Consider the following 19494-nt stretch of genomic DNA (forward strand, 5'->3'; position numbering starts at 1 on the left):
TGCCTCGATCTACTCCCTAGTCCCTATCCCATTATCCACATGTTGAATGATCTGAGCTAACGTGACTTTTTGAGTCAATAGTTATAGCGTGCTTATATGATTAGGCCAAATTTTACTTATTTGATGTTTTTTATCTTACACTATTACACTTTTCAAAAATAATAATTTGAGTACAACCTACGACTCGACACACACAATAACATGTTGTACCTTGCATTGAGCATGAGCTTACCGACCTATTGCGAATTTGCCATATTTTAATTTCACTTAAGTGATTAGTACCACAAAGCACACACTACATGCGTGATTTTTGGGTTAGTCTCGTTAAAGTACAAAGACCAAAAAATAATTAAAGCACACATTTTTTTTCTTCAGTAAATAAAAGTACAATTTTTTGTTTATTTTAATATTTTTTGAGGAGAAAAATAAAAGTGCAATTAATATTGAACCTTTAATAAATTTAATTATTTTTAACAGTAATTTCACCCGCCTTTAGTTTCATAATTATTTAAAAATTCTGTTTCTCTCTCTTCTTTCTCTCTCCTCAAAAAACACAAATTCCCATTTTCTCTCTTCCTCACTCTTCACTCCAAGAACCCACTCTCTAAATTCCCCCAAATTTTCGAAATTAGGGTTAGGGTTTGTTCCATACCTGTATAATTTCATCAATAAGGAGCTCCTTTTTCTCCAATTATCTCTATAATTTGATGCGATATCAAAACCCTAATTTATTCAAATCAATCTAATTCAAAAATTCCCCCAAAATGTACGGTCATGAACAGCATATGAGCGTGTCATCGTCTTCTCCCAATCATTTACAGGAGCCTCAGACTTTGATTGATGAAAACGACATCGTTCAGGGGGTTGAAGACTCCATTGATGATCATTTTCATCGCCATAATCAGCAACGATGTTCTGACGATGGTTCTGTTCCTTTCGAAGGTGATTCAATTTATGCTGTTGATAATTATGGGAAGATTGAAGGATCTGATCAGCTCACACTTTCGTTTCGTGGCCAAGTTTATGTTTTTGATTCTGTCACTCCTGATAAGGTATAATATTATTTGTTTTTTTTCTCTCCTTTATATTAAATTTTAATTTTTGTAGAATGTGAATTTATTCATGTTTGATTGTGGGTTGATTTAGAAGTTATAAAGTTTGATTATTTTGCTAATTTCATGGTTGGAGCTCGGAAATTTAAGATGATTTCTTGTGTTTTATGGGTTCAATTTTTATTTTCAATGTTTTTAAGCAGTTTATTTTGAAGGGATTTGTTAGAAAATCAAGGGGGAATATGCTTTTTTTTTTTTTTTTTTTTTTTTTTCTCTCTCCCGGAAATTGTATTATTATTATCATCATATTTTTGATGATCATGACCTCACTTTCTTAACAAGTTGGTTTGTTGATGTAAGATTGTAATGTGATGATATTTAATTTTGGATGAATGGGAAAGTAATTTCGGTGGAATTAGCTAATTTGCAAAGATTTAGGGAGTTGGAATATCTGTTTGATTTTTGGTGAGTAAAGCTTTGATGTTAAGGGTAATCTAATGATACCATCTGTATAGTTTACGCTTTGAAATATATTCAACTTTTTTGGACTTTGGTCTATTTGTGTGTGGTGTGACACTTGAATTTTTGGAGAAAGCAATAAGATTAGGGAAAAGAGGTAAATTAATGGTTTTATGAGATCTTTTTGGCTTTCAGTGCAAGCCTACTTGGCTGTCGTACATGTAAGCCAATTTGCTTTAGCTCAGCTTAGCCTCAATCTTTAAAAAGAAATATTCAGTAGGATTTGATTAGTTCATATATTCTATATCAATGTAGCTGAAAGGGTAACCCTTAGGTAAGATAGACTGAATCTTTTTGCCCGATATACTGTCCTCTGTTGTTTGATGTAAAGTTATATCATTCATATGTTGTTCAAAAGCCTTTAGTTGGTGTTAACTAGAAGAACCTTTCATGATTAGAAGAGTTAGACTATGTATACATGCCTATTTAAAAGTACTTTTACTTTGTAATGTTGCAATGAGAAGTATATCAATGTAGACTACACAAGTCTAATAATGGTATTTCATTTAGTATCAATTATACATCAATGCTAAATAATGTTTATTTTTCTCAATAATTCATTTTTGCTTTTTGGATGGTTTTGCTGACCAAGAATAGTGCTTTGTCAATGTTTTGTTTTTCATATGTTGAAACTTCATCTTAGTATAATCTATAAGTTATACTCCCATTCCACTGATAAAGACCTTAAAGCTGATTTTGGATTATTTGTAACAATCATACTTCTTCTGTAGGTTCCAAGACTTTTTTTTAAACCTCTCTGAGCTATATGTCTAGTGTCTCCGGAACTTATGAATTTTGGAGGCTTTGTCTATTATGTGTATCTCAAATTTATTTGATTGCTTCAGGTTGAAGCTGTTTTATTGGTATTAGGAGGGAATGTGGGGGGAAGTGCACCATCTTCAGTTTCACAAGGTGCAGAACTACCGCAAGTATCACATATGAACCAGCCGGTATTCTTTTTTTTTTTTCCCCCCCAATAAATCATATCTTGGTAGATTATATATTGCACTAATATTTTTATGTGTGTATCTTGCATGTAAATAATTGTCCCTTGTTGGCTTGTTGCAGGATATGATGGTATTTCCAGGACGCAGCAGTCTACCACAGCGAGAGGCATCTTTAAATAGATTTCGTCAAAAGAGGAAAGAACGCCGCTTTGATAAGTTAATTAGGTATAGTGTTCGGAAAGAAGTGGCACAGAGGTATGTTATTGGACATGGACTTCTTGTCCCTTGTTGCATGTATTAAGAATATTATTGGACTTCTTGTTAGATAATAAACCGGTGCTTGAGGAAAACAATGTTACAGTGTCTAAAAGTTTCAGTCATGTTTGAAGTTTATGTTATATGTTACTAGGCATTTTCTCGTGTCTTGATGCATTCTGATCGTACAATTATGTTAAATATATCGTTGGGACATTTTCTTCATGCTAAGATGAAAGCTTGTACGTTTTTTTTTTCTTTTCCCAATTGACTGTTACTTTGGGCTGCTTTCACTTTCTTTCTACTGTTTAAGATAGGATTCTCGTAAGTCTTTGACTTAATATTCTAATTTTCTAATGTTTAATAGTGTCATAGACTCTTTCAAGATGTTTTATAAGGTTGTGATTCATAATGAGAAGCCTTGATCTTCTAAGAACTTAAAAATTATAGCGAGTTGTCTTTCAGTATTGTCTATATTGCCTGTAAATAAGTGCCTTTCAAGTGTATGATCAGGCACTTGATGCTGTATATGTATTATATCAACTAAGCAAAAGTGGTGATTATAGCTGTATATCAGGCACTTGATCACCAAGGAATCAAAAATTTAATTGGAAAAGCTTAGGATGGCATTCATTATTGTTCAAGTTGAATATGGTGTTTTGTGTGTAGATATGATCTTGCACTTTAACTAACGTAAAACATGGAGAAAAAATTGTTTGAATATGTTGTGTTGCTGTGCCACACCTTGTCTATAAAATTATATCTAATGTATATTGACTACATTCTATAATCTCGTAAGCTGTGTTGTTTTTATTTTATTTTATTTTATTTTATTGTTTTCATTTGTGTCTGCTATTTGTTTCAATGACAGGCAGCCCCGTAGCAAGGGACAATTTACATCTTCAAAGAAGGGGGATGAATCTTCTGGCTGTAATGCCCAAGATTCAGGTCCTGATGACACCCAGATAGAAACATTGTATGTTCCCTTGTTTTTATTTTTTTTATAATGATGTATCCATAGAAATACTAGCCTTTCATTGGCAACATTTTCTTTTTTCGGAGAAATTGTCATGAGGTCTCATTTCAAATTGTTGTAGAAGCTGTTAGCTTCGTGTCCAGTTGTATACGTCTTTATTTGCTGTTTATGTATTAATCCGTTCCTTTGTCCTTCGCTCTTTGTAGTTGTACACATTGTGGAATTAGTTCAACTTCAACACCAATGATGCGACGTGGACCAAATGGGCCTAGGACTCTTTGTAATGCATGTGGACTTGTATGGTCAAATAAGGTTAACATTCTTTTTAATCTAAGTTGTCCATTTTGTTGCTAATTTGATCGCTTGTTTCCTCTATCTGGTAATGCTCTTTGCATGTAACTACTTTAAATATGCTGCATGATGATTGACTTATTTTATTTTCAGTGTTCAGTAGATTGTGATGGGCTGTGTAATTTGTGGTTTTCATTGCCAATCTTATGTGGCGAATTAGTCAGAGTTCAAAATCCTATGTCACTTTTGTAAGAAGTAATCTTCTTCATTTCCTTCTTGTCAAGCCTTTCAGAATTGTTGAGTGCTGAGCCCTTTGGCATTTGTGCAAGTTCTTTTGGGGGAATACTTCTCTGTTTGTCACTTGCTGTGGGAGTGTTTGGCTTCATCTGTGTTCATAGCTAATTGCACATGTCTTTTAAGCAACACTAATAAATCTATAATAAGTATATTAAAAGGACATTGATGTTTGTTATGTCTTTGTACAAGTCAAGAATACTGGAGAGAAAAAGAATTTTCCATGTACAAGTCAACTGGAAAGAAAATGAATGTATTACAGAGAGACTAAAATTAAATACCATTGTTACCCTAGAAACGCATAATGATTTTGTTAGTGAAGTGCTGTGGTCCATGTGATATTCTGTCCTTCATTCTCAGGAACCAAGATCCTAACCAAAAGTATTTGCGGCCATTGGTGTAATCAACACCGTGCTTGTGCAGTAGAAAACAAATTTCAGATTTGTGGTTCTGCTGCTGTAGTTTGTCTAGTGGGTATCATTTTCATTCTGAATTTCTGGAATGCTCAACACTGTTCTCTTGGTTCCGTTGTATGACTAAATTTGAAATTTTTGCAGGGTACTTTGAGGGATCTTTCAAAGAAACAAGATCCATATATTATGCCTAGTGAACTGGTATATTTTCTAGTTTTGTTGGTTTCAGCTTCTCTCTTAACCGTTTTTAAAGAATGTTGAAACATCATACCGTTGTTTCTTTTTTGTGTTCCAGACTGGTGAATCCCCTTATAGAGCAACTGATATACTTGGAGAGGCCAAATATGTCAATTTCGGAGAAAATGACAGTACAGCACTAATCGCACAACATTAACACTCACTTCTACTGTTATTTTCACGGGAATGCTGCTACTGCTGTTGGCATCCAGGGCTTAGTGCATAGTGCTTGATATTCCTTGGCGACTGTACAGATATGACGCAGCTTTAATTTATTAATACAGAATCGACTTTTTACAAACTGCATTATGAAACACTCAGAACATCGGATAGCATGTTGACACTATTGACATGATATTTAGTAGTACTTATTGATCAGCATAGTTAGCTATAAATCTGAAATCAGACTTTCCAGCTGACTTTCTAGCTGTGTCTATTTATCTAAAAACATGAGCATGATCAATACCATTACTGGTGGTCGTTCTGTAAATTTACAGCAACTCTTTTTCGTTTTTGCTTTTCCTTAGTATTAAAGTGTTCAGTAATTTTGAGTATGTTGCCTCACCTTAATCCTATATCCTTACAATCTTAGGTTATGGTTTGAGCATTGTGTCGAAATTATTCCTTAACCATTAGTAGCCTAAAAGAATTATTAGCCATAATGCGAGTCTAAGTACATTACTCATCAGCCATTTTATGACATGCCGATTGTTCCTACCAATTTGTTTTGCCTGTTTGGTGCAGAAGTTGCATGCTAATAATGTACTGAAGGCAATCTCTGATTAGGATATGTAAGGCTGTGCTATGTTACATGGACTTGCACACCCATTTCCGACATGGGTATGTGTTCAAGCGTCCGACTTGGCTATTTTGTGAAGAAAAAAAAAGTCAATGGTTTTGAAACAAAAGTGAAGTGTCCAAGTGTCATACTCATATTCGAATGTTGAGGGTCCGACATAGGTGAAATGTAGAGTCCATGTAACATAGGTGTTGTGTTTGCATTTTTATTTTTATAGAGAAGAAAAGGTGAGCTACTCATTATATTTTGCTTCATGTACCATCCTGAGATTTATGTAACTATAGATTTTGGCACTTTGGACTCACCCTGCAAAAATAATTTCTCATGAATTCAGCCCATGATAATAATTTGCTTCTTGAAGGAAATTCTGGTTTCCTTAAAAATTAAAATTTATATATGGCGGTAACTTTATTTTTGTACTTGGTATGTGATATGGAATACTTGGACCCATATATGCATGTACTTGACTTGCAGTTCGAAAAGATCACTGTTAAGACCCATCAATATTATCTACTCAAACTCTCAAAGTGCAAAAGGCCTTTACCGGTAAACTAGCCAATTTCCTATGAATTTGTGAGAATTATTGATCACCTCATATAGTCATATCCCTTTAATAGGTAGAGTTGTCAAATGGAGTCTATGGTTGGGTGAGACTTGGGTCTAATTAGTCAGGATTTTATCGGATTATGATTCATAAGAGGTTAGTGTATACTGTATAGACAGCTTAAATATATACTTTACTTTTTTTTTTTTTTTCGAATCACTTTGGTTTTTCTTAGATTGTAACCAAATCGAGTCTATTTTTGACAATTGTAAACTTAGATGGCCTGGATTAGGGTGAGATGGATCAGGGCCGAAAATCGTCGCCATTTTAGCATGCCATAACTGAGTAAACTTAGATGCTATAAGAGGAGGAGATAAAAGGAGGTAGAAGAAGATGGATGTAGTGACGATTGGGGTGGTAGATTGGTGGTTATAGTGTGGAGAGTGGAGACTAGGAGTTGTGGTGGTTATACCGTAAAAAGGATAGAGATTGGGGGTAAATTACTAAATTAAAAAATATTACCGATTTAACAGGAAACAAGTCATATAGGACTATTTTGTGAAGAAATTGTTACAATTGAGACTGCCCTTATTTAATTGAAAGGTGAGATCTTTTATAGAAATTTGCCCATAGTTGAGACATTTGTTGTTAATTTTTCCTTAAAAAAAATGCCTTCTATTTTTGAAAAAGGATAAAGTAAGTTCATTGATGCTATGCATATGTACATATGTTAGGAACTCGAAAGCAATTAAAAGAAAATTATAAGGAAAATGGTTCCAAAGAAACTAAACCCTTAAATAGTTGTACTTGAAAATTTTTGGTTGCCTATTTTGTGACATGATATAATCAATTTCGTTTTATATTAGTGCGTTATCGTTATTTAACATGTACCTCAATCTTCAATCTCTATGCTTATCTCTTTCACTCTCATATTGAAGCCAAACTAAATAATTCCATACCTATTTTTTTTTTTTTTTTTGAAACAAAATAATCTCATACTTAATTGTTCACTAATATATGTTCTCTTTTATGGAGTACTTAATAAATCCATAATTGAAAATATCAAGTCAATCAAACCTAAACTACATCGATTAATACATAAATCATAATTGAAAAATATCAAGTCAATCAAACCTAAACTACATCGATCAATACATAATGTTGTTATATATTTCTGATCCATTACCCTATTTATAAAAGCATTACACCTATATTACTCGGACTCTTCATTTCACCTCACGTACCCGTATCGAACCCTCAACACTCGAACACTTTACTTTTAGTTCAAAATCATGAAATTTTTTCACAAAATAGCTTAGTCAAATGCTTGAACACGTACCCGTATCGAACATGGGTACACGAGTCTAATTAACACAGCATTACACAATACACAATTGCATATAAATTACTTATAATAATCAAAATTCTTTTCTTATACAAATCACAAAATCAGTACAAATTAATTAAATTATACACACCCAATTTCATAAACATGCACACACTCACACACACCCACGCACAATCACACAACAAAATCTGAATTATTTACAGCCATTCCACCAATCCCAATACTCTTACATTCTGTTATGTCTCCTTTATTCTGTTACACTTTCACGCGCCATTTCTCAACCACTTTACCCACCTTTCCCTAAACCCTCCTTAAACCCCCCACGCGCGTATTTCTCACGCGCCTCTTCTTCTTATTTTCTGTCCAAAAACCTCCCCCCAAAAAACAAACTTTGATTCTCTTTCTCTTTCTCTCTCCTCTTTCTCTCTCTAAAACTCTAATCATTCCATTTTTCAGTGAATTGTATTTCACATTCTTCGTTTTTACACGCCCCCAACACACGGGCTCACTCAAATCTTACTTTTTCAGAGAATTTCATCTATAATTTGGAGAGAGAAAGCAAATTTTGATTTGGGTTTTTGTTTTTTGTGTAAAATTCTTCATAATTTTTTATTTGGGGTTTATTTTTTGATCTGGGTTTTGTTTTTGGTTCATAAATGAGCTGAAAATAAGTAGAAATCCTCATTTTTTTGCCCAGAAATTATATTCATTTCAGCTAGTTTCTCTGATTTTTTTCCCCCTGTTTTACTCTTTTTTCAGGTAAAATTTCTACTCCCTTTTACTAATTTCACCATTAATTCTTATTTTTGTGCTTCATTTTTAGATTCTGAGTATGAATTTCGGAATGTATTTTTCAGATTTTGATATGGAGATTGAAATGGGTTCTGTTTATAAGCTTAGTCGTCACTCAAACACTAAAATCCCAGCTGCATTCAACTCAATAAAAGCTGTTTTTGTAAGATTTTTTGCTCAAATTTCATCTAATACTCAACTGATTTTCCTATTTTCTGGATTTTAATTTTTTGGTGATAAATTAAATTTCAGGTGAATCATAAGAGTGATGATGATATAACAGTGGTGTTTCCGAGTATTCAATCTCTGGAAAATTTTTTTGTTGGAGGTGTGAAAAAAAATGGATTGATTCAACCAAATTTAGATGAACATTATGTAATGAGTTTGAATTTGGGTAAAAAATTACTCACCCAGAAAATTTCATTTGATGAGTTTACTGCTCAACGAGGAAATCGAAGTTTCTGGGTTCATGATGATGATGAAGAAGATGATCATAATGTTTCGAATAATGGGTTGGAAATCAAATGGGAAAAGCGTCGAAGAACAACAATCTATAGTAAACAGAGATCAGAGCGTCAGAAAAAATTGGCACAAAAATTGCCTACTGAGCTCACAGTAGAAGCTTCAATGGAGGATGAAAAAAAGGAAGATGATGACGATGATGATGAAGGTGAAGATGAGGAGGAAGAAGAAGAGAAGGTTCCAGAAAAAACCCGAGTTCTTCGAAAGCGAAAATGTCAGTTTAAAGGGGTGAAATATCATGAGAAGAAGAAGATGAAGAAGAATCAGATTAAGGTAGTTTCTGAGAAGAAGTTCAAAGATTCTCAGCATAGATGGACTATTGAGAGGTATAAATTATTAAATTATTCAAGAAATTCTTATTTTAATTTAGTTTTTCTTGATTATAGTAATTTTTCTGTACTTTTTAAGTTGTTTGTTGTTGTACTTGGATTTTTGAAGAAGTTTTAGTTATGGAAGTTGGATGATGTTAAAAAAAGGGTGAAAAAAGTAATGGGGTTTTGGAATTGTACTTGAATATTGTTTGTTTTGATCAAAGGTATAAGTTGGCAGAAAAGAATATGTTGAAGATCTTGAAGGAAAAAGGAGCAGGACCCGGCAACCCGATTTTACGACCCGACTTGAGGTCGGAAGCTCGGAAGCTGATCGGTGATACGGGTCTTTTGGATCATTTACTGAAGCATATGGCAGGGAAGTTAGCTCCTGGTGGGGTGGAGAGGTTTCGCCGTCGACATAACCCGGAAGGTGCAATGGAGTATTGGTTGGAGAGTGCTGATTTGATTGAAGCTAGGAAGCTAGCGGGTGTTACTGACCCGTATTGGGTACCGCCTCCCGGGTGGAAACCGGGTGATTGCCCGAACCAAGACCCGGTTTGTGCTATGCAACTTAAGGAGCTAAGGGATGAAATTGATGACATGAAGAGGTAGACTATAATTTGATGATTAGTGATTAAGTAAAGTTGTACTAAATGAATAATTGATTTTATTTAATGCAATGTGTTATTGTCAATTGTGTCTGAATTCTGATTTTGTTATTGAGCAGAGAGATGCAAAAGTTGGCAGGAAAAGGGAAAGAAAGCAACCAGGCTTCAGATGTTCCTCCAATAAGTTTTGGTGAATCAATAAAGTCACTAAAGGTATAACAGTCCTCCCTCAATTTAGATTAGTCGCAACACTTTCCTTTTTCCACCCGTTTAATTGAAGGACTTGTAGTTGATTAGTACTTAATCATATAATAACAGAATTGTTAATGTTGGTAGCAGGCAACACATGCTGAGCTAATGAAGAGGAAAGTCAATATTGAGAAACAACTGTTAGAAATCTCCAAGACCTTTACTGGAATGGAGGTACCAAATTACCATAAATGACTATATTTACAATTTCATTAACTTTGAATCAGTTGATCAAGCAGTTAAGCATATAAATCTCATCATGTATGTATATGCTGGTATAATCTTGTCTTAATGTGGGATTTCAGAAGTTAATCATATGCAAATTGGTCAAATCATGTTGCTAGCTAATTAATGCTTGATTTGGTACAACTTTTTTCATTCTATTGTAGAATGTGTTGAATCTGAAATTTCTGGAGTGTATATGACTAACTTGTACAAATAGGAAAAGAGCATTGATGTGGGACCTTGTTTCATAAAATGTCACACAATTCTGGCATATTATAAAGTTTATGAACTTTATAATATAACAACATGATTGCATGCAGATATACCCCACATTCATGCAGATATACTTGTTTATTAACCAAATGTTAATTAAGATTAAAGCTTCAATTAATAATAAAGCTAGAAAATTGACTAACTAAACTAAGAGGTACTGCACTATTTCCTGTTTCAGGAGGATATAGGGTGGCTGAAGGAATCTGTAGCTGAAGAAAAAGGGGGTGAAGATCAATTGTCAGAGGATAAAACTGAATCAGATAAGGGTAAAAAAAGGACAGTAATTAATGAAGATGAAAATTTGAAGAACAAAGAGAAAGAACTGATAAAAGTGCTCCAGAAGTTAAGGATACCATCCCCAAAATCTTCACCATCTGCTACAGAAAAGAAGGAAAAAAACAGGAAACAGATTCTGAAGAGTGGCTTCAGAATCTGTAAACCTTTGGGCACTTTTCTCTGGCCTTCCCAAATGGGTTCTTTATCTTCTTCTGCCTCCTCTCAAGTGTTGGTCCATCTTGAAGATCTCCTAGGGTACCCTACACCGCCTTCTTCCGTCTCTTCCTCCTCTAGTAGGCCACCCTCCTACCTCTTCCCCCCACCACCACCACCACAGGAGCAGCAGCAGTCGGCCTCGGTGAAGAGACCGGTTGCAATGAGGGCTGCTGTCACTCTGAATTTCTCCATTGCTACAATCAAAGGGTCAACTACTATTGACAGTATTTCTAGTCCTACTGCTACTGGGTGTAGTAGTAGTGTTCAGACTTTTGTTCCTGATCTCAATGAAGTCCCTCTTTCTTCCTTGACTTGATTAAAGGTAGCCCTTTTCCTGGTTTACATATAGATTTTAAAAAAAAAAAAAATAAAAAAAAAAAAAAAAAAAAAAAAAAAAAACAAACAAACAAACAAACTTTAAGAAGTCATTAATTCATTAATAATGTGTAGACTTTGGGTTAAATTTTTGGTGCATCTGATTTTTTGGTTTGTCAGAAGGAAGATGGGTTTTATATACCAATTACATTGTTGTTAATTTTTAATTTTTTGATCATGTAAACACTATAGTATGAGAAAAATCATTTTATGGCTCACATGAATGGAAATATAGAATCTGAAATATATACTTAGCATTACATTGAAGTCTTTGTAATTCCCTTAATTATTTTTGTTCTCAATAAGCCTATTTTCTACTTTCTAGAGAGAATTATATAATATGTTTGCTCTAATAATACTAATACAGTTTTTAACTTGTAAGGAATGGGCATATCAAAATGGAGTATATAAAAGAAGGTGTAAAAATAATTCCATATAACTATAAGTTACATTGTAGCACTACTAGTGTGGCTCATCGTATACCTTATTTTGGGCTTGAGTTTCTAGCTTTTTCAAGGTTAATTTAATGAGGTCTAACTTAGCTTAATACTCCAACTATGAAACTACCTATTACGAGTACTATTAAGTATTAACTTTTACGGTATAATTTTTTTCTTTTCAATATTTCGATCTTGTTCACGAGCTTCTCAAGGTAAAGCTTAATTTCGCTAATTTATTATTGAATACGTTGAATCAGTCCCAGTATCTAATAACGACTTATTCGTATCTAGTATCTAGACTCATCATAATATCTTACTTGGGTATAAAAGAGATCAAATTCTGAATTAAACATAACATTTAAAGCATTAACTAATCATGATTTTGTCGATATAGAAATTTTCCAACTTTATTTCGTTTAATCAACAACACATCACTAAATGTTATACTAACATAGTTTTTTTTTTTTACCTTTTTATTGCAATTGTAAATCATTAGCTGATTTTTTTATTTTTATTTTTATTTTTTATTTTTTTTACAATAGCTGATTTTCAAATATACTAGATATACATCTATATATTATGAGTAATCGAGGACTCCGTAATATATACCCTGTGGTAATTTTGAGCATATATTACGTCCTGCGTATATACATTTTATCATATTTTTTCGCATTAGGTGTTCTCCTCGTAAAGTGAATCTTATGGTAAATTACCATTAAATAATGCATGCTTAGCATGATGTTGATGAAAGAAAAATCCAAAACTAAGGTTGCCAAAACAAGGGAGGCAACAGTCACATGTATACACGTAGCAGTAGTGATCTCACACTTTTCTCATTCTCTCATCCAATCCTAAAACTATAAGATCGAATTTTTGCAAAAAATTTCAATTTCCCGCTTTTATGACACACAAAACACGTACTCTCACGCCCACAATTCCTGTAATTATCAGCTGTTAAATTATTTTAAATTTTTAATATTTATTTCTTTTTTTTTTTTTTTTTTTTTTTGAAGGAAATTTATTTTCTTCTAGTTACACGGTAGATACAAACAAATTGAGTGTTGCACGATTTATTAATTCCATGCTATTTTTAATTTATTTCAAAGTTTAATCTTAAATGGGTCAAAGGACTTATTTGGTAAAGAGTTTTTAGCTTATTGAGCCCGATATTTAACCAATTTAAAAAGTTAATTTATGTGTTAGATAAATAACTTATTAAAAGAGCTTTTTAAGCTCAAAACACCCTTTAAAAAAATCTCATTATAAGAACTTTTTTTTTTAAATTAGCTTATAAACATTTAGATTTTTGCCAATTAAATACACTAAATAAACATTTAACAATTAGCAACTTTTACACAATCAGCTATTGACAACTAAATAATGTAACCAGCTAGTCAAATCACTTAATACAACCAACTATATTAATCAGGTTTTAGCTGATTACTAAACCTGACCAAAGTATGATAAGTTTAGGGCATAAGCGTAATTATATACATGTATCCTCACAATCTCTTGCTTAGCTTTTTCTATGTATGACAATTAGGAAACTAGCTAAGCTTCCTAAAATTGTAAACAACTTAATAATTCTATTTTAGAAGATTACTACTCCGTAATAAGATACAAAGTACTTCATACGAAGTATTACTTTTGTAAATAGTATCATAAGATATGTAATTTAATATATTTCGTGTACTAGTTAAAAAAAAATATATACATAATCAGGGTATGTAAATAATGGTTTTTTTCGTATTATTTTTTGTATCTTTTCAATAATTTTTAATGAATATGCAGGGTACGCAAGGGCGTACCCTTGGTGTTACGCGGACGCCTGTATCCGCCCCTGACGGAAAACACTTAGTCTATTCTATCTCTCTAAGTTGAATAATAGTACAATGTATGAGTGTTTATTTTAGAACACAAATAAAATTCATTTAATATATCTATTATTTCTCATTGTAGAAATTATGTAATTAGTTTTTATTTTTTATTTTTATTTTTTTTAACAGCTTGACTAAATTATGAAATTAGTTGAGAACATTGATTAGTAGACAAGTAATATAAAAACTTGCACTTAAATTGTCTCAAAACAATCAATACTATGTAAAAACATATTTAATATAAAATTTTAAATTGTTTAACTTGACTAGTAATTATTGAACTCTTTTAATTTGGATAAATTGTCTTGTCCTATGAGATTTTATCCCAAATTGAAATATTATACCACTAATATGATTTTGTTAGCCACGGCGAATTTAGCCACTCGCCTTATTAAGTGGAACCCCAAAATACCCCTTAAAATAGTTATAATTCAAAAATATTCCATAACAATAGTGGAACTAATAAAACTACCAGGACTATAATTCGCGCCAAATTGTAAAATCTAATTTGATCTTTTACTATAAAATCTTTTCGATTATTTAAAAAGATCGTGGAACTAATAAAACTACCAGGACTATATTTCGCGCCAAATTGTAAAGTCTAATTCAATCTATTTCTATAATTAATTTTGCAATTATTTAAAAAGAATGTGGAACTAATAAAACTCTCAGGACTATAATTCGCGCCAAATTGTAAAATCCAATTCGATCTATTACTATAATTAACTTTGCAATTATTTAAAAAGACAGCGAAACTAATAAAACTACCGTAACTATAATTCGCGCCATATTGTAAAATCTAAATCCAAGCACAACTACAATTAACTTCTCAATTTTTTTAAAAAAAAAGGATTACATTTGTTCCCTTTTAATGATTACATACAATTCAATTATTTCAATTTTACACATCTTCTTCATAGGTACATATGTTGCATGTACAATCCTCACTTATCTCAATATTTGCATAATGCAACTATACTACGGAGTATTTCACAAAAATACTTACCTAGTACCGTACCAATGCAAATAATTCTATTTTCAAAATTAATTTAATGCCTTAATACTTGATTAATGTGGTATTCCTAATTAACCATGTAAAACCATCAAACGTTTTTTTTTTTTATTTTTTTTTTTAACCAATAGAGTAATCAACAAAAACAAATTTCAATTATAAACAAATCGGAATTCTCCATGTATAATATTAATATGATGTAAAAATATGTTAATCTTAGTTTTGATTGGTTTCTCACAATAATAATAATTAAAATTAAAAAAAAAAGGTAAAAATATAAAAAGCCAGAAATTCCTAAAACCTCAAAATACTTTCTCTCTCCTATTAATGTATTTCTCTCTCCTATCTTTTTGAGCAAAGCGTTTCCATAGTTGTGCAGCACCTCCAATCTCTCTGCTTCAACACTCACAATTCCAGGTATCATCTTATATCAATGCACCCTTTTCTCTTCCTTTCTTTCTGCTTCTCTTTCTCTCTCCTCTTTTTATTTTCTTCCGATACTTCAGATTTCCTGTAAAACAAATAATTTTTTTTTTTGTTTTTAAAATCCTATTAGAAATCAAACTCCCATCAGATCAGATGATAAATTGGTGTTGATTTTTTATTTTTATTTTTGTTTTTTGTGATTAATACTCTGCTTTCTGACGTTGTTCTGGGGAATTTTTTTATTTTTTTTTTGAGTTTCTCTGTTTTTCTGGAAGTTTCAGCACTCAGTAAAGGTGGGTTTTAATGGGGTTTTTAAGCTTAATCATACCCTTTTCATGATTTTCGACTTTTTCGCGTTTATTTTTATCATCGGAAAATCTTTTTATCTTTCTGCCTGAAAATTTTCTGGGTTCTAGCAAATTTCCCCTGTTTTCCCCCTTTTTTTCGTTTTTTTTTACAGTTTTGTTGTTAGTGGTGGCGGAGTGGTGGTGGTGGGGGTGGCGATGGTGGTGGAAAGGGAGCAAAATCTTCACATGGGTTAATGGGGTTGATTCTGTGTTGTGCAAAATCTGTCAGATTTAATTTTATTTTTTTCTGCTTAATTTTAGTCATTAAAAAAATAAAAATAAAAAACCCAGTAAAATTTATGAAAAATCTTAATTTGGTTGATTTCGTAATTTTATTATCTGATCATATAAAAAAGAAGGATGATTTTGTCAAAAAAAAAAAAAAAAAAAAAAAAAAAAGAAAGATTTTGTCATTATTTATTTTTGTGGTTATTTATTTATTGGATTATGAAAATTGATTGTAGGAAAGATTGAAAAGGATGTGGAAAAGGCAGAATATACTAGGAGAAGTGGGAGATGCAGCAATGAGATGTCCACTGCCCAACTCTCTCTGTTCCATCCCCAAAAGTATGCTTCTTTTTGTTGATGCTGATGTTATTTTAGAGGGTTCATAATTTGTATTATTCACTAATCATACATAATCATTTTTTTCATAGAACCAATTGAGACTATTTTAGAGGATTCATAATTTGTATTATTCACTAATTATACATAATCATTTTTTCATAGAACCAATTGAGACTATTTTAGAGGGTTCATTCTATGAGATTGATCACTCAAAGCTACCTCAGAGGACCCCGGCTATGCTCCATTATGTTCGCGCTGTTATGGTAATGAAAGCTCAACCCCGGTTCTAAAATTTGTTGCTTTACTGTGTGTATGTATGATTTTGTGGAATAGAGAAGACATTGGATTTTGATATGTAGTGATTTTTTGGCTATTGTTGTATAGATTTAGGCTTTATTTGTGGTGAAGTTCTAAGTTGTGGTACAAAAGTTGGGATGAATTAATACTGATTTTTAGTGTGTTATAGCTATCTTGGTTTTGCTGTGGTTAGCTACTGGTATAAAATGTGGTGATCATTACTGTTGGTTTTCGTGTTTGTTCATTGATTTTTAAGGTAACTTCGAAGTCTGAACTGAATGTGACTGTAAGATATCCTAGTGCTCAATCACTAGAGGCGTATTTTGGTAAATCAGACCATATAGCTTGTCGATCAGAACTTTACCCTGCATTGGATGAAAAGTTTATCATGGGACCAATGCTTGCTGTTGAAGTTCTGAGGCGCATAATCCCATCTCAAGGGTTTGATATGCTTAAGCATTCTAAGTCCTTTTGGTTAATCAAGCCCTTGCCACCGCCAGGAACGACAAATGGTTCTGAGGCTAAGCATGGGCCATGCTTTTCTAAGCTCCGAGCTTCCAAAATCCAAGGATGGGGTTTGAAGAAGTTTGTTGCCTATGTCCCAAATTCCGAAAGGCTAGATGACCATGGAAAGGAAAAGAGTTTAACTTTAGAGGAGGGTAAACAAAGTGTGAACGAAGAGGCATGCCATGGAACTAAGGGCAAAGAAATCATTCAATATAACAGGAAGAGAAAGCGTGGTAGAGCTCCTAATTCTCCAAGCAAGAAGACTGACCACATTCCTAAACAAAAAACTACTGAAATTAAAGCTGTAATCAAGGGAAACAATGATAAAGAATTTGTTGACAGATGGCCTCTAAAAAGGTAAAACTCACAAGATACAATTTTTAGTCTGATTGTCTGAAAGTGCTTACTACTTCACTAAGCTAACTTGATGGCAAACATGCAGGTATGAGGCAGCTGGAATGGAATTGGTGGAGGTTTTGAAGAAATATGGAGCTGGTCATGAAAACCCAGTTTCTCGTTTGCAGCTAAGGACAGAAGCTCGGAAAAGAATTGGTGATACAGGCCTGTTAGACCATATGCTCAAGCACCTTGCTGGCCAAGTGGTGCCACGTGATGGCAATGATCGCCTTCGTAGAAGGTGTGATGCTGAAGGTAAGATGGAGTACTGGCTTGAGAGTGCTGATCTGGCTAACATCAGGAAGGAGGCAGGGGTTAAAGATCCCTATTGGATTCCACCTCCTGGATGGAAGCTTGGAGAGAGCATTAACCTTCCCAGGTGTTCATGTCGTCAAGAAGTAAAGATGCTTAAAGATGAACTTAGCATCATGAGGAGGTAGTTACTGATTAGACTCTCTGAATCCTGTAATTGTATTTGTGGTGGTCTTTTATCTTAATCGAGATGCCCTCATTGCAGACAAATGGCAGAGCTAAACACCAAAAACCAAGATCAGCAGCCAATCACTACTACGGTCATGCCAGCCAGTGCAGCATCTTCTGGGAGGGTCAGTAACTCAGCATGAACTGGTCAATTAGTGATCAAACCAAGACAGCACAGTTATCATATCTATTTATTTTTCCTGAGATAGCTAGTCTTTTTAACATAACTTTATTGCCTTTGTCAAATGAAGGAAACCTATGAGGTTCTGATGAAGAAGAAGAATCTTATGGAAATGCAACTGCGCCAAATTTCAGAAGCTTTAATGGAACTGGAGGTATGCTATGCTTACATTGTTTTTAAAGTGCTCTATCAACTGAAAGCTGATATATATGAATTTAATTATCAGTGGATCCAACTCATCCAAGTATAAGCCTTTTATTTAAACAATGGATGTTGAAGCTAAGTGAAAGATAACTGATACATGCACAAAGTATTTAAGATTATGTATGGAATATATTGAAAGTACATATAATTAGTTCACCACTGCATATATGCTGATATACATAAATCCATCATCTTTTCGTATAATATCGTTGTATCAGAATACATATTGTCTTCTTGTATGTGTTCCATGGCATGAGTTTATTAAGTAACATTATTGCATTCAGAAAGACAAAAGTGTGCAAGTTACCGAAGCTGAAGCAGCAGCAAGTCTACAACTGAATGAACTGATGCCATCTGCTTGCCAGAGCTTACCAGTAGAAGAGATGAATGAAGACTTGGAAGAAGCAGCAGAAGAGTTGAGAGAAAGTTATGAAGAAGAAGCGGAGATAAGAAGCCGATCAAAGCGTCTGATAGTAAAACTGAAACCATGCAGTCACCTAGACAACATCAGCAAAACATCATTGTCTCAAGAAAAGGATCACCCGGTGCACAATCGCATAGCTCTGACTACTACCTCAGGCTCCCCTATCTCTACCACCACCTCATAAACTTAGTACTGACACCTTGGTTAGCCCTTTGTACATGTCAAGAAGGCAATGTATCCGTCAGAATTTAGGCTTCAGCGTAGGCATGTAGCTTTGTGAATGTCCTTTACAAGTTTAAGCTCGATAGGTTTGTAAACTTGTCTGATAGAGTAAAGGAATTTTGTAGAGCATGCTAAACCAAAAGATATGTTGTATATATGGTTGCAGGCCTTGTTGCATTTACAGAATCAGTTTAGTAACAGATGACTTGGCTGAGATCTGCTAAATGACCTGCGTATCCTAGTAGCCATCTCTGGTTTGACAGCAACTTCATTTCACAACTTTGTTTAGATAAACAAATTATTACAGCTATGTTGAGCAAAAACTTTTAGTTAACCAAACATTTAATATACCTCAAGTATCCGTGTCAAATCTTTATTTGAACCCGAATATCTTAAACATATACTTCGTATAAGATAAATTAATCTATCATCACACTTAATATCCTTGGAGAATAAGTCTTAAGCAAAATTAATTAAACATTTAACTTCCAAAAGACATAAAGCCTCTTATCTTTTGGTGTGTATTTCAGCTTGGACCAACACATGATGAACTAAGCATCATGGATTTCCTGGTCTGGCTCCTGCGGACGAT

At 33.3% G+C, this 19494-nt stretch overlaps 3 protein-coding genes across 5 annotated transcripts; all 3 read left to right on the forward strand.

Moving 5' to 3' along the window:
• The first annotated feature begins 507 nt into the window (after positions 1-507).
• LOC145638265 (GATA transcription factor 24-like) lies at positions 508-5538 on the forward strand. 3 transcript variants are annotated; one of them, XR_014114639.1, is made up of 8 exons: positions 508-1052; positions 2417-2521; positions 2640-2773; positions 3645-3749; positions 3956-4061; positions 4695-4808; positions 4892-4948; positions 5043-5122. XR_014114639.1 is itself a non-coding variant. In XM_081689229.1 (7 exons), the coding sequence occupies exons 1-7, from the start codon at positions 765-767 to the stop codon at positions 5139-5141; spliced, it is 894 nt and encodes a 297-aa protein (XP_081545355.1). In that variant the 5' UTR covers positions 508-764; the 3' UTR covers positions 5142-5538. The 3 variants fall into 3 exon arrangements, 1 of the variants encoding a protein (XP_081545355.1); XR_014114638.1 differs by having other exon boundaries at positions 4695-4804; positions 5043-5121; XM_081689229.1 differs by lacking the exon at positions 4695-4808 and having other exon boundaries at positions 5043-5538.
• Positions 5539-7677: 2139 nt separating this feature from the next.
• Positions 7678-11558, forward strand: LOC145640597 (protein DYAD-like). The gene is made up of 7 exons (XM_081691849.1): positions 7678-7681; positions 8533-8630; positions 8720-9315; positions 9525-9908; positions 10028-10121; positions 10248-10331; positions 10834-11558. The coding sequence occupies exons 1-7, from the start codon at positions 7678-7680 to the stop codon at positions 11461-11463; spliced, it is 1890 nt and encodes a 629-aa protein (XP_081547975.1). The 3' UTR covers positions 11464-11558.
• Positions 11559-14987: 3429 nt separating this feature from the next.
• On the forward strand, positions 14988-18934 carry LOC145640598 (protein DYAD-like). The gene is made up of 8 exons (XM_081691850.1): positions 14988-15268; positions 16089-16191; positions 16354-16454; positions 16745-17352; positions 17438-17827; positions 17909-17996; positions 18123-18206; positions 18541-18934. Exons 2-8 carry the CDS (start codon positions 16104-16106, stop codon positions 18862-18864), a joined length of 1683 nt encoding a protein of 560 aa, XP_081547976.1. The 5' UTR covers positions 14988-15268; positions 16089-16103; the 3' UTR covers positions 18865-18934.
• The last annotated feature ends 560 nt before the right edge of the window (positions 18935-19494 follow it).

Source organism: Chenopodium album, chromosome 7 (genome assembly GCF_948465745.1).
Source record: "Chenopodium album chromosome 7, dcCheAlbu1.1, whole genome shotgun sequence".
Lineage (NCBI taxonomy): Eukaryota > Viridiplantae > Streptophyta > Magnoliopsida > Caryophyllales > Amaranthaceae > Chenopodium > Chenopodium album.

Bases quoted from the DNA above. Each gene is read 5' to 3' on its own strand.
- LOC145638265 (XM_081689229.1), top strand. From the start codon at position 765: ATGTACGGTCATGAACAGCATATGAGCGTGTCATCGTCTTCTCCCAAT. The intron at 2,522-2,639 runs GTATTCTTTTTT...GGCTTGTTGCAG, and splicing joins TATCACATATGAACCAGCCG to GATATGATGGTATTTCCAGG. The intron at 4,062-4,891 runs GTTAACATTCTT...AAATTTTTGCAG, and splicing joins GACTTGTATGGTCAAATAAG to GGTACTTTGAGGGATCTTTC.
- LOC145640597 (XM_081691849.1), top strand. The intron at 8,631-8,719 runs GTAAGATTTTTT...ATTAAATTTCAG, and splicing joins ACTCAATAAAAGCTGTTTTT to GTGAATCATAAGAGTGATGA. The intron at 10,122-10,247 runs GTATAACAGTCC...TGTTGGTAGCAG, and splicing joins AATCAATAAAGTCACTAAAG to GCAACACATGCTGAGCTAAT.
- LOC145640598 (XM_081691850.1), top strand. From the start codon at position 16,104: ATGTGGAAAAGGCAGAATATACTAGGAGAAGTGGGAGATGCAGCAATG. The intron at 16,455-16,744 runs GTAATGAAAGCT...TTGATTTTTAAG, and splicing joins ATTATGTTCGCGCTGTTATG to GTAACTTCGAAGTCTGAACT. The intron at 18,207-18,540 runs GTATGCTATGCT...TATTGCATTCAG, and splicing joins AAGCTTTAATGGAACTGGAG to AAAGACAAAAGTGTGCAAGT.